Source organism: Pithys albifrons, chromosome 4 (genome assembly GCF_047495875.1).
Source record: "Pithys albifrons albifrons isolate INPA30051 chromosome 4, PitAlb_v1, whole genome shotgun sequence".
Lineage (NCBI taxonomy): Eukaryota > Metazoa > Chordata > Aves > Passeriformes > Thamnophilidae > Pithys > Pithys albifrons.
This window is the reverse complement of record NC_092461.1, coordinates 100,281,397-100,294,578: the sequence shown is the minus strand read 5'-3', so window position 1 is coordinate 100,294,578 and position 13,182 is coordinate 100,281,397. Positions and strand designations below refer to the sequence as shown.

The following is a 13,182-nucleotide window of genomic DNA, read 5'->3' as shown; positions in this document are numbered from 1 at the left end:
CCAGAGAGGTTTTGGCAGTTGGTATAACTGCCTGGGGGTGGCAGAGCTTCCAGAGGGGAATGAGTGGCAGGCCTGTGATGGGCCAGTTCCAAAGGCAGGGACAGGTGGTGAGGCCACGTGAGCCAAGTGGCCCAGTGGCAGGAGGTGGGCCAGGGAGCAGGACTTGCTACTCACAGTTCTTTCAGAAAATATACAAGAGTTTCAAATCCTGAAAGCTGCAATACGTGCAGTAAAATCCCCCTTCTTTCTAGAGGAACTGGACAAGGCACGGTGTTACTTCTAGAACCCTTTAACTTCTAATACTCAGTTCTTTGTGATTTCTGATGCACTCAACCTACAGAGTGTAGCAGTTGCAATCCTATAGTGAAGTACAGATCTACTCCTGCTTTTTCAAGTAATGGTAAGCTGCTACTGTGTTTGTTCTTTTGGAAACACAAACCTTTATTTCTAAACAAGGATTAAAGTAAAAATGTATTCTGTGGCAGAAGTTCCTCTCTTCTCTTCAGATAAATTCAACTGCTATTGTAATAGAAGAGACTGCAAGGAGGAGAGAGGATCTGGCACTAGCAGGAAATTTCATGTATTTTTGGAATAAGCTTCTACTGTAACAAAATAATTTGCAAGAATATATCACCTTCTCAATCAATATTTAAAGATTTTATAATTTAAGGAACTCTGTTCTTACTTCCAAACCCAGGTGTATCTATTATGCAATATTTATTTTGATAAGCTGTGCTTTCATTTGGTCTAGTATCAACAATTTGGAAATCTTTTATTTGCCTCAATAGTAGTAATTGGTGTAAGATTTCCATGAAAGGTTGGTAGACTTGGTATGAATGGAGAGAAGCTCTTTGTCATAGTAATGTAGTGACAGGCACTTTTGTGTATTGACCAAGAGCAAACATCCCTCCTAATGCTTGATGGCACCCAGAAGTCAGTCAGGAGACAAACGAATCAGGACTAGAGAACTGGTGTCAGCTTCTCAAGACTGTGACATTGAACAAGACTGTCACCTTGTATATTCCTAGGTTTTACACCAATTACTGATTATGATGATGTGCAGGGACTTCTCTGAGCATGTTTACAGATACACAAAACTTACTTGCTGTGCCAGCTGAAATGTATAAATTGTGTCATTTTATTTTATTTTTATTTTATGCTTTCTAGGAGCAGCTAAATTCTTTCTAAACAACTTACATAAAGGAAAAATTATAAAAAAAAGTCCATGTCAGATGCTCTGTGTGTGTGTAACCATTCATACTGAAGTTACAGTTCTCTCATTTTCCTTGTCTTCCTTAAATTAAGTTCACCTTTGCTGGGAGGGTGGGGACATGAAATTAGCAGTGTCATTTAGCAAGTTATTAGAGACTAAGTAACTAGAATTACCTGGCAGTGGAAGGATGGTGGAGGATTTCTCAAAGCAAGCCTTGTAGTCTATAAAGGCCATTTACACTTGTAAGGCCAGCCCAAGCTGCACAACATGCTGTGGCTGGCTGACAAAAACAAGTCATCTTACATCAGGGCAGCATAAATAACAAAAGCTTTACTTGCATATTCCTTGTGATGTGGAATTGCTCTGCAGTCCTTCCCCCCCTCTCACGTGAATGACACGTATTGCATGGGCAGGGAAACCTGTCCAGGTACAACACACAGCACATGCACCTTTCCAAAGAACTCACACACACACACACACACACACACACACACACACACACAGACACACACACACAGACACACACACAGACACACACACACACACATGTAGCCTATGCTGCGTTCCTGGCTTGGCTCCTGAGGAGACTGAAGAAATCAGGGGTTTATTGCAAGTCCAACTCAGTATGAAAGAGAAACAGAGCACACTATGTATATTTTCTTTATTGCTGGACTGTTTTTTTTTTCAGTGAATAGGCATATTGCTTAAAGGCTGAGGTTTTTAACAACAGTAAGTTTTTTCAGGTTTCTTTTTTTTTTTTGCTGTGGACAAAAAGATACCTTTGATCAAAGTTTTGCCTTATATTACAGTATTTCTGTACAAAAATAAAAGTCCCAAATCAACTTATTATTAGCTGATATTCCCCAATTTATTTACAGGGTATTGTCAGGCCAAGGTAAAATAGAGAACTCTGTTTTAAAGCAGTTGCATTGTATAATGTTGTGTTCTCTAGTCAACTCTGAAGGGCTCTGACCTTTGGCAGTCAGTCTGGGTTGGAGAGTCCAGCCAGAAGTATAAAAAAGTGATGTCTTTTAAAGAAAAAATTCATATTAAAAACATAAGCTGGCATTATGGAGAATTGAACTGATAACTGCATTTCCATATTAGGGTAGTCTATAAATATTCTCAGCTACATCTCTCTTTATCATACAGCAGGTACAGAATGCAGACTTCTGCTACTTATATGGTAATACATATTTGCAATAGTAAAATCAACGTATGAAAATCTTGGAATTTACTTGTTAATAAAACTGCTTATAAAGGAACCATCAATTGTAACAACTATAACTCTGAACTATTAAAATGTACAGAAAGACTGTTTACACCATTGCACATACTTATTCCCTTTGCTTCGAAAGACTTGTGAAATACAGAATAAAATATGTCAAATTTTACTGACAGCTCAAACATGTGCACAATGTGCACATCCCTGGAAGCAAGGGGAAACAAAGTGTTGGCATCCATCAGGAAGGCTGCCAGCAGCACTCCAAAAAAATATACCTTGCTCTTCTTCCCTCCCCCTTCCCACCTGATTACAGGCCAGTAGATTAGTGCAGAATGGATGAATGTAACTTTGTTTTCAGTGTTCTAAAGGACGACAGAAATCCTCTCGACTTTTATCAGCAATTTTAGGCCAATACAAGTTATGCTGAATATTGTAAGGCACTTATTACTGCTTGTATTGCAGTGGATTGAGTCTTAAGGCATTTATTATATGAACTGAAGATAATAATGCTTTGGAAAGTTTTGAATGAGCCAGCAGTTCCAGTATGTGACTATTTCAGCCGCTTTTCCCCTGTCCACCCTGTGGTCTTTCTAAAACATTGTTTGAAGGTATTTTCCGTTGAAACTCCAGTTCTTGGTTAGCTTGTCAACAAACAGGATCAGTATCACCAGGCTGTTCTGAGGCCAAGGAGAGATATATTCTGTTTAGGGCACAGCAGAGCTGGTTGTTTTCACCTGCAGCTGCCCTGACTTCCGTGACTACTCACTGATCGAGAGGTGCTGTAGCGCTTTTTCACGATCATACTGATGTAAGCTTTCATCAGCTTGGCAATGTCAACCACCTGCCAAGAGTGTAAAGAGCAAAGTTCTTGGTAAGGTAACAGCACATGAATGAATTTCTTCAGACACTAACCATATAAAACTGTCAAGCTTTCAACAAAACCCTTTTGCAGTTAAACAAATACTCAGCACTTCTATCCATCTCGTTATTTCTTCCCTTTAGCTTTAGAGGAATCTTGAATAAATCCGTGACATTTGTAGCTACTACTTGAATTACTGGCTATCAGAACAGGAAGACCATATGAACAAAACTACCTTGGCTCTTACCTCACTAGTTTCAAAAAGCAGTTCTCTCTCATCCACCACGATTTTGTAGGTGTTGGCAAGCGGTGCACCAAAAGACAGGATGTGTTCATACTGGAACACCTCCAGAGGCCTTCCTTCCCCACGCTTGTAGACAGAGACTGCATCAGCACTGACTCCAAGCCACAACTCTTGTGGGAATCCCCCTTCTTTACACTACAGAAGAAAATGTAAATTAACAGCAGGGGGAACAGTGGGAGCACACAACACTAGCTGTTCATGTTCTTGTCTGTAACCATTTCTTAAAAAGTGCATTTTGCTTGTCCCTCTTTGAATGTAGCTTTTTACACTTCTTAAATTTGTTGGCAACCCATCAGGCTAGAATTCTGTCCCTCTATTTTATGGTTAAATGGTGGATTTAAAGTGCTTGCTAATGGGAGTAGGCTACATCAGCTGTTTGAGCCTTGTGATTCCACATTTATGGTTTCATTACTCTGTAATGAAATAATCACCTGTACAGTATAAACCGTAGTTTGAATGTTCAGGAGGTCTTACCTCTACATCAAAGAGCGTTGAACCATAGCCAGGCCATTCCTTAATCAAAGCCATGTACTTTGCCATAGCCTGCTCCTGATTCATCCTCTGGAGTTTTTTCCACTTGTCAATAATACTAGTCCTGGAGGCCGAGATTTCCTCTTTGACCCACATGTCTAACATCTGATCCTCCTCAACCTTCTGTTTGCTGACAGAGCCACTGCGGAAACTCCTCCGCAGTGTTCCTTCAAGAAAGCTGGCTCGTTTCTTCTCAGCCTTCTCTGCTGCAGTGAATGTTTTGGTAGACTGTGTAATCCGAGCCTTCAGCTTCTGCAAGGGATAGACTTCCTCCATTTCTGGTACAGAGGTGTGCAGAGTGTAATCTCCATGAAGGTACTGAAGACGCAGAGCTGCAAGGACCTGGAGGGTTTCCTCAGGAGCAGGATAATGTCCTTTGATCACTGCTTCATGAGCCTATCAAGGGGAAAAAGGTAACTTCTCATGTATAAACCATGTATGAAAGGAATAAGACAGAAATTTGGAACAGATTTACTGCCAAACAAACCCAGGATCTGAAATAAATAATCCATTAAATAAATCAAATGTGATAAACCTCTGGGAAAATTTGTTAAACTGGGTAAAACTGGGTTTACCAGAAGAATTGCCAGGCAACTGAGGAACCTGCTGAATGGGAACTGCTGTTACTAGTAAGCCTTTTAGTGAACTCACATATATAAAAGGAAATGAATTACTAAAAAAGAAAATAAAATGTAAAGAGGAGAAAATCAGGATTTAAACATTTGCTTGAAAAGAAACCATCTATGTTCAAGAGCATTAGGGAGAAACAGATACCTAATTTTGCTCACTGCTACCAATAACGTCCCTGTGAAAACTGATTTTTCCAGCCAAACCAGCCAAGCTCTAGGACAGCTTTGTAGTTTGACTGAGGAAAAACAGTAACTCTTCACCAAATCAAGTTAGTAAAATGTCTACACATTACAATGGTCTGTAATATCAGAGATGAGATTCTGAACCAAGAAGACCTTTTAAAATCCCAGCTCTCTGGACACTCCCTCATATCTGTGGGCATGTGCAGCAGCTATGGGGTTTTATCCATATGACACTAGTAGAAGAAACAAACAATTCATGTCTGGAGATGGAGGAATTACAAGCAGTTTGGTAAATACACAGAGATAATTCACATCAAAGTAACATCTGATTTCTTTAGGTATAGAAAATATGCCTTTAAACATGCAAGATGGTTTACCTGAGATTGTACACATGCATGAGGAAAAGCTGTCTTGTGGAAATGGAAGGATGGTAGTTTAATGAGAAAGAAAACTAAAAGATTTTCTTCAGCACCTTATGATTATTACAGGATTCAAATTTTTAAAATAATGGAGGCAGCAGAACTAAGATTTATGACAAAAGGTAGTTTTCCTAATTGTCTCAAAAAAGTTGATGGCTGACATCAAAAGCAGACGATTAGAAAAAAAATCCAAAACCCCAGAACTGATGTTAGAATGTAGTGTCACCTCTTCAAGGTATTACTGTAATGGCAATGGTAGGGATTGAATGTGCCATGCTTTGTAACTGAAATACTGCTGGTCCTCACAAGACATAAAATACTTGGCTAAACACTGGTCAGCACGGAATGCTGCATGAAAACAACCTGCTTCAGCAAGTGTGCTTGTTGTAGCTATTCATGCACAAAACCATCTGAATCTGTCTCTTAAGCCAGTAATGCAATGTAGCAGCTCAGATGCAGAGCTCTCACAGATTTTCTTCTAGCTGTTTGAACTTCATCCCCAACAGAAGCACTGACTGGCTGACTCCTCTATAGGTAAGAACAGACAGAACAACCTTTCTAAGCCCAACCAAGGTAACCTATTGCCTGGATCCTGCAGCCAACAAAAAGCAGTTCTGGACTGAGCTACAGTCACAGGCTCTGGAAGGAGCCTTTTGGTGGACTCGAAATGTAACATAGTGCCTTAAAACATAAACTGAACAAGGAAGAACACTCCATTACAATAAAGATGTTCCTGATCCTGTAGAAGGGGAAAACCTTCATAGATTGAAAATTGAGGTACATCAGTTCTTGATCACATCAGGCTTGCTCACCAACAGAACATCAGTGTCTCAGCAATGCAAATAGCCAGAAATCAGAAATCTTAATCTTATACAGAAATCTTTATCTTGTGCCCACTTGAAAGACCCTGCTGCTGAAAGAATATTTAGCAATAGAGTAGAAAAGTAGAATGTTATTCAACAGTACTGTCATCAGTGAGTTTCTGAACATCTACAGGACTTGATATAATAGAAAACCAACTGCTGATGCATTTCATTTTCATTAGAAATCATTGCAATGTAGCCTCATTCTGAGCTCAGGATGTTTATTAGGTGGATTTCTGTTCATCACAACTGTCTCGAAGTTACTGCTAAGACTGGACTGATTTTACTGTGGTGCCTATGACATGATCAGATTTTGAAAAGATAGAAAGCTATTGCTCAATTAATTCTGTATGGTTGCTAGCATGCGTCTCTTATTAATTAATTGCTTGCTTAATTACACTGTTTTCACTTTATTTCCTACACTTTCTTCAGCAAATGGTTTAGTAAGGGGAAAATTAAAAGCTGTTTTATTCAGCTTAGACCCAGCTACCCACTGTTCATAAAGCAATTGGCAAGTAATGCAGAAGCAAAAACCATAACATTAGAAAAATTGTATGTGCTTAACTTATGTCAGGGTAAGTCTGTTTTGACCACTGAACTGCTTCCCTTGCTCTTGATGCTTGAGTAGTAGTACATTTATTTGAACAGAAGCATAATGAAAACTCTCTCTGTGCTGCCTAGATCTCTTGCTTTCTTCCTCCTCTTACAAGTGCCTCAAAACTGCACCCGTGTCCCTTACCTGCTCAAACATAAAGGCAAATTCCACGCTATCTTTTGGGACGTTTTCCGTGTCCAGGAAGCAGTAGAGCTTGAAGTAGAACTTCCAGTGCATGTCCCCAGCTTCAGCAGTGGCAGCAAGCCTGCAGGGTTGTGTAATGAGGGAGAGAGATCAGACCTGTGAAACCAAACTCTTCTCTAAACTGACACCTGAGGAATCTAAGCAAGGCATCAGCTGAATCTTGCTTTATGTGTCTGTGTGTTTAGAGCCTACAGCAAAATCAAGGATTTACAAATGTTGACTCAGCTCTCACTCAATTCTCAGTCAACCATCTGTAACCCAAATTCTCATAATAAACGTTGATCTGTGGCTCTGTCAGGTGTTATTAAAAGCAACATCATTAAGTCCTGTTATAGAATGTAAGTGCACAACACTTAAAATATTCCTTCCCCCCCGTTATTATGTGGATAAGAGGCTGATTGCTTTGCTTACAACATAAGGATGACAATCAGGTATTTAGGCTTGTATTGCATTTTCTTCCTATAGTGCTATGGGTGGTTTCAATTTTATTGGTGAGAAATTGTATGAGCTGTACTGTGGTGACTTCCACATGAAGTGAGGCAACAGATAGTTGGAAAGGCAATGACTGGGTGGAGTTCAGTTCTCCCAGACACAATGCTAGTAACAGTGGAAGAATTTGTAGTGAAAAAGAAAATGTGGAAATAGTGATGAGAAATATGACTCTGTTGGTATCAGGACAGAGGAAGACCAATACAAGTGAATAGGTGGCTATTAATTCTTTTAAGAAAAAAGAAATAAAGATGCTTTTGTTCCAGAAATGGCACTGTGTGTAACTCAGCTGCATCATCACAAACAAGCAAAGGAAAGAGAAAATTCAGCATTATTGACACTGGAAATTTATTTAATTGCTACTTATTAGAACGGAGAGAGAGAAGGAGAGGCACACTCACTTTTCAAACTTTGCCAAGACATCAGCTACAATAGTTCTGCTTTCAATTGCTTTATCAGTAGTTCCGTTGTATTCAAACAAAGCAAACATATTTCTGCTGTCCTCCATGGCCAAGCCACGAATTAACTTTTCAACCACCTAATGAAAAACAGCACATGAAAAAATCATAGCACCAAAGGGTAAGACAAATAATTAAGAAAATTCAGAGCTAGGTTTTACATTGGGCTAAAAATGTTGCTAACTTGCTTTTATTGGCATTATTAATTTTTGTCAAATTCCACTTTAGTTTTTAGTCTTTCAGAATATGCATGTGCTGTCTTCTGGCCAAACTCTGTATTTCACCAGCTCAGTAAGAGTCTTTCTTTTTTAGGAAGCAGTTTGGCTCTCATACACACCAGTATCTACTGAAGTTATTCCAATAATGCCTTAGCTGAATTGCTTAGTATTTCCTGTAATTCTTCCTGTAAGAAGGAACTACAGTTGAGTAATCCTCTGCAGCATGAAGAGTTTTTATAGCAGGGATTTGTTCAGAACACACTGGGGCGTTGGAGGGACAGCTCTGTAAGCCCTCCCTCCCCTGACAGCAGAGAAAGCCGCGGTGCCCCCACAGTTGAGCGCTGCTGCTGCCTGGAACTGGCACGTAAAGGAACACACCGCCTTTGTCTCTCACCTCTCCAGCTGTGGTGTGTGAGTTGATTGTTATCTTACAGGAGCCCCCACCATGGCAATAGACTGTGGACGTCATCTCCTGCCGGCCGATCAGTGCTTCTATTTCATCCCGTGAGGGCACAAACTCTCTGCATTTGGTTTTCTTCAGAGATTCATAAGTAAAAAGGGCGTATTTCTCCATTTCGGTTCCTGGAAACTGGTCACGAACCCTGTGAGACAAAGCTTATGACTTTAAGCTGCCAGTCTGAAACAGGAAGTTTTCTGATTTGAGTATTTTTTCTCCTGAAAGTACTTCTGTACCCACCACACTATTTAATTGACGTGCTCCAGCATTTATCTTCACTGTCAAGGAAATTGTTCTAACCTGTGATTTACTGTGGGGTACTTTCATAATTTTGTTCAACAAACAAACACCTGAATTCCCTTCACAGCATTAACTACAGGAACTTGTAATGACTCAGATTTGACAGGAAGAGAACTATGAAAATCTTCTTGTAATCAACTCTCCTTTCTATCAGTAGCAGTTGCTGAATGAAGACTAAACTGCATTAAGGTACTACAGAAAAAAGCAAAGTGTTTGACTGCTCATTTTGGTTGTACTGTCACTTGATTTCTATTCCTGATTTTCTAAAAGATTCTCTCTAAACCTGACTGTTCATCAGTTAATATTATGAGTATTCATTAACAACTTTAATAAACTCAATACTGAATTATTGAAAGCTGTAATTTGGGTAGCTTTCAGTGCAGAATATTTCTGTAATACTTCCAGCGATAAACTATCAGCTCCTTAGAGCTACTCAGGTTTAATTTATGTGAAAAGGTACAGTGATTTGTGATCTGCAAGGCATAAAAAGATTACTGCAGGATTACAGAAAAGCTGTAAGATGGTTATGCATCTACAGTATTGAAACCCACCTGCATTTTCCCCTAACTGGGAGGAGAGTTAAACAGAGAAAGTGAATCAATGTTGAATTTTTTAACAGTTACATCAAGACCATTTTTTACTTGCCTTACTTTGTTTGAAAGATGTATTTTCAAAACAAGTATTTTATAAATAATTATAAAACAATCAGATTTAGCAAAGTGATTGACAAAGTTGATGCTCTAACATAAATACAAAGTTATAAATTATTGCAAACAGTTTCTTGGTGGACTAACTTTCCTAATTACATACTCTGCATTCTTCCATTGCATCACAGCAAGGAGAACTCCACATTCCAGTTAATGCTGAACTGTCAACAATGATTTATTATCTTTTTTACTATTTTAAAATCAGATTTGAAATCATAGTTTTGCATCAAATTCATCCTTAAATATGATAATGTTCTTTTATATGCATGATGTATACATTATAAAACTAAGCTAAGCAGGATGAGAAATTTAACAGGTTGATTTGGACAGTTGAGGACGGGACGTAGGGGTATGGGCTGCAAGTCACTTAAGCAAGTTTATACAGTCACACAAAGCCCTCCTTTTGTCAAATTAACAAACTGTGCATTCAGCTTTGTGGGGTTTTGTTTGATTCTTCAAATGAGCCTAATTCCATCTAGATAACTCTAGACACTTCCCTACAACATTTTCATTTCAGATTCACTGTTTGGCATAACCAGTGCCCGAAGTGAATGCACCTTCAAGTCTCATTTCAAGATATCTCAACACTGTTACATGTCGTGGTGAAGAAAGTAAGGAGTGAGGAAACCTCTTTTCTTGCTTTAGTGGTTCAAAGCTTCTCACCTTTTGAGATGAAACTTGAGATACTTGAGGATGCTGCGACTCGGCAGAAATGTGCAACTCATGCAGGTGAGTATTTGCCAACTGTACAGGTTCCCCACACTCCCAGGGTTTGGCACTTTATTGGTTTGCTTGATGAGCTGACAGTAGAGCTCATCTCGGAGAGGCCGTAAATCATGTCCTGTTTGGAGGACACCCTGGATTATAGGAATGGGGTCAGACATAGACTCCAGCTGCTGTAAAGAATTAAATATCTTGATGGCTTCATCCTGCAGAGTTGTGTAGCCTTTGTCTTTCAGCACTACAAAAGAAAAATAGGGAGAGAGGTTCTTAGACAGATACGGAACTAAAAATCATACAGGCCTAATGTGGGAATTGCTTAATGCTACTCTGTGATGCTTATCATGCAAGATATTAGGATGGATATTTTCCATTTCAAATGTGTGATGCAAACTCATTTTATGAGCTATTTTGCTATGGAGGTTTGTTCTGAATTTAATGAAATCCCAGTTTGCCATTTTCTGACAACATAACTGAAAAAGTGTATCTTGATTTATCAGTTCTTGTAATGGAGAGTCTTCCTCCCAAAGCAACCCACACAGCTGAAGTGTTGTGTCATTTTTTCACTGTCACAAGACAGTGAAAATCTGATCATGCATGAGGAAAAGCATGACTGCATTATGGAAAGTGACAAAGATATGTGGCATCATCTTTGTCTACAGCAGTAGCATTTAAATTAAACCCAAACAATTCCACTTAACTAAATCATTGCTGTGACACGGCAATTTGCCCTTTGAATGCTGAGAAAGGTAGGGATTGTTTTTGTGCTACAGGTTATTCAGTGTGGGCTAACAACAATTATGATCTCCTTAAAAGAACCACGGAGTTCTTGGGTTTGGGAGACAGAACAGAGTGCTCTGATAAAGTACAGATGGCTGTTAGGAAAGTGAAGTTTCTAATCTGAAATTATTCTATTACAGAAAATACCTAGAACTCAACTGCAAGTCAAGGCAATAGCTAAGCATCAGTCCATTTTTGGAGCTACATTTAGTAAGGGAAGACTTTGGCAAGACTTCTGCTTCAAGCTGGCAAGCCATTCCTATCCATGGGGAATAGACAACAACTGTGCTTCACTTCCATATGGGACAAACTGCTCAAGTGCCAAGAACAGAACTGTGCCTTGCCACAGAACAGTAGAAGGGGCAAGAGAAGGGAAAGGTCCTTGTCATTTGAGCAGCAGAGTATCACTTGAGTTACCAGAGAGTCTTACCTGAAAAATCTTAATTTTTAGTCAACTGCAATCTCCCACCCTCCTCTCAAGGATGAAACTTGTGGCCTGAATCATATCTTGTTTAATATGCAATGGCAAACTAAGATAACCAATTCCATTTAAGGACACCAAGTTCACAACCATCAATAGCTCTAAACCATTCATTCAAAAAGACTTCTTAGTTAGTGGTTGAATCAAAGGTATTAAAAGACATGATTACACTCATTTCAGGAGTAAATTAAGCATTACTTCTTAAACCCACATACACTTAGATGATGATTCCCATAAATAAGGCTTTCCATTGCATCTGATGAAACTTCCACTTGTTAATTGGGAGTTGTGGTTACTGCAGCTCCCCACATATGGTAGGAAGCAACAAGGACTTGAGAAGGAGAGTATGATTGAAGGAGACTGAATGAATTTGGTTTATTTGCTTATTTTAGTGAAAGGCTTTTCAAACTCAGACTTGTTAGCTGTGTTGCTGAAGGCAATAGCAACCTTCCCTTCTGTAACATAAGCCCAAGGGTCATGCCAGGCAAACTGCTATTCCCAAAAGAGAACAGGGAAACTTGTTTATTTGTATTATAAACATATATTTTGCTTATTCCACTGTAGCCCATTGACTCAAAAATTCCATCCTCTGGTTTAGTCTTTCATCAGGAAAAGTGTTTCTATTATTGAAAAACTTACAGTTGAGATTGATGTCCCCATATGGCAGTGGCAGCAATGGCGAGTGCAATGGATGATGGGTGTAACGGAGAATAGGGTTCCTCTTATAGATCTGTTCAACCACATCAGCATTCAGACAGTTTTCCTATTGGGGTATGAGAAAAAGCAGGATTTGGGGTCCAGCATTAAGAATAATGCAATGCTTTGTGCCCTTAGTTTGGTTGTGTTAAAAAATGAGTCATTGGTGTTACCAACACTACTTGGTGCTAAGCCCAGTTGTGGGTACCGTGGCTGCCATGGCGTGTTGTGGGCTATGAATGCTCAGTACCTGCCAACCTCAGGCCTCAAATGAACTTACTTTATCTGTGCAGTAAAAAACAAACCACAGCAGAGCTGCAGGACACCAAATAGCAATAGTTTCATAGCAATTTTTGAAGTGTGTTTTCATTTTACATTCATTTTTACTCCAGTATTTCATAACAGGAATTAAGACATCTGTATTTAAGATTTATTTAAAAGTGTTTCTCCAGCAAAACTAATTGGCCTTTTTGGTTAGAAACTGCATGACATACCACAACCAAATAGCCCAGACACAGGCCTGCTGTAAACCTGAAGCACTCTCTGACATCTGAACACTGCTCTGTGTGTTCTGCTTAGGCCAGGTTTGACAGATGTGTGACTGTGCCTTCTGTCAGTCTTGAACTTCTGCATATTTCTCCTGCTCTGAAGAACAGCATCCATAGTCTTGGAATTGAGGACTTAATACTTCTTTTCCATTAGAGACTTTTCCACGGCACCCTCTAATGGATAAGTTCAGTAGCAGTTCTCCCTTACTGCCTATTCTTATGGTCTCTTCTGAGAATCATCATCCTTTCTCACAAAAGCACATCAGCAAAAAGCTGCAGAGGGACGTTCTCTGGTGATGCATG

General features: G+C 39.4%; 1 protein-coding gene across 2 annotated transcripts in view; it reads right to left on the bottom strand.

Annotated features, from left to right (window-relative positions):
* Positions 1-1,857: 1,857 nt before the first annotated feature.
* The window catches only part of MYO10 (myosin X), a 163,088-nt gene continuing 151,763 nt past the window's right edge, over positions 1,858-13,182 (bottom strand). For both annotated transcript variants that reach the window (XM_071555031.1, XM_071555030.1), the window contains exons 34-41: positions 12,275-12,398; positions 10,318-10,615; positions 8,585-8,792; positions 7,916-8,052; positions 6,966-7,086; positions 4,076-4,528; positions 3,545-3,736; positions 1,858-3,279 (exon numbers count right to left, since the gene is read on the bottom strand). In XM_071555031.1, coding sequence (XP_071411132.1) covers positions 3,169-3,279; positions 3,545-3,736; positions 4,076-4,528; positions 6,966-7,086; positions 7,916-8,052; positions 8,585-8,792; positions 10,318-10,615; positions 12,275-12,398 — 1,644 coding nt within the window. In that variant the 3' untranslated portion in view covers positions 1,858-3,168. The remainder of the gene's footprint in view (positions 3,280-3,544; positions 3,737-4,075; positions 4,529-6,965; positions 7,087-7,915; positions 8,053-8,584; positions 8,793-10,317; positions 10,616-12,274; positions 12,399-13,182) is intronic.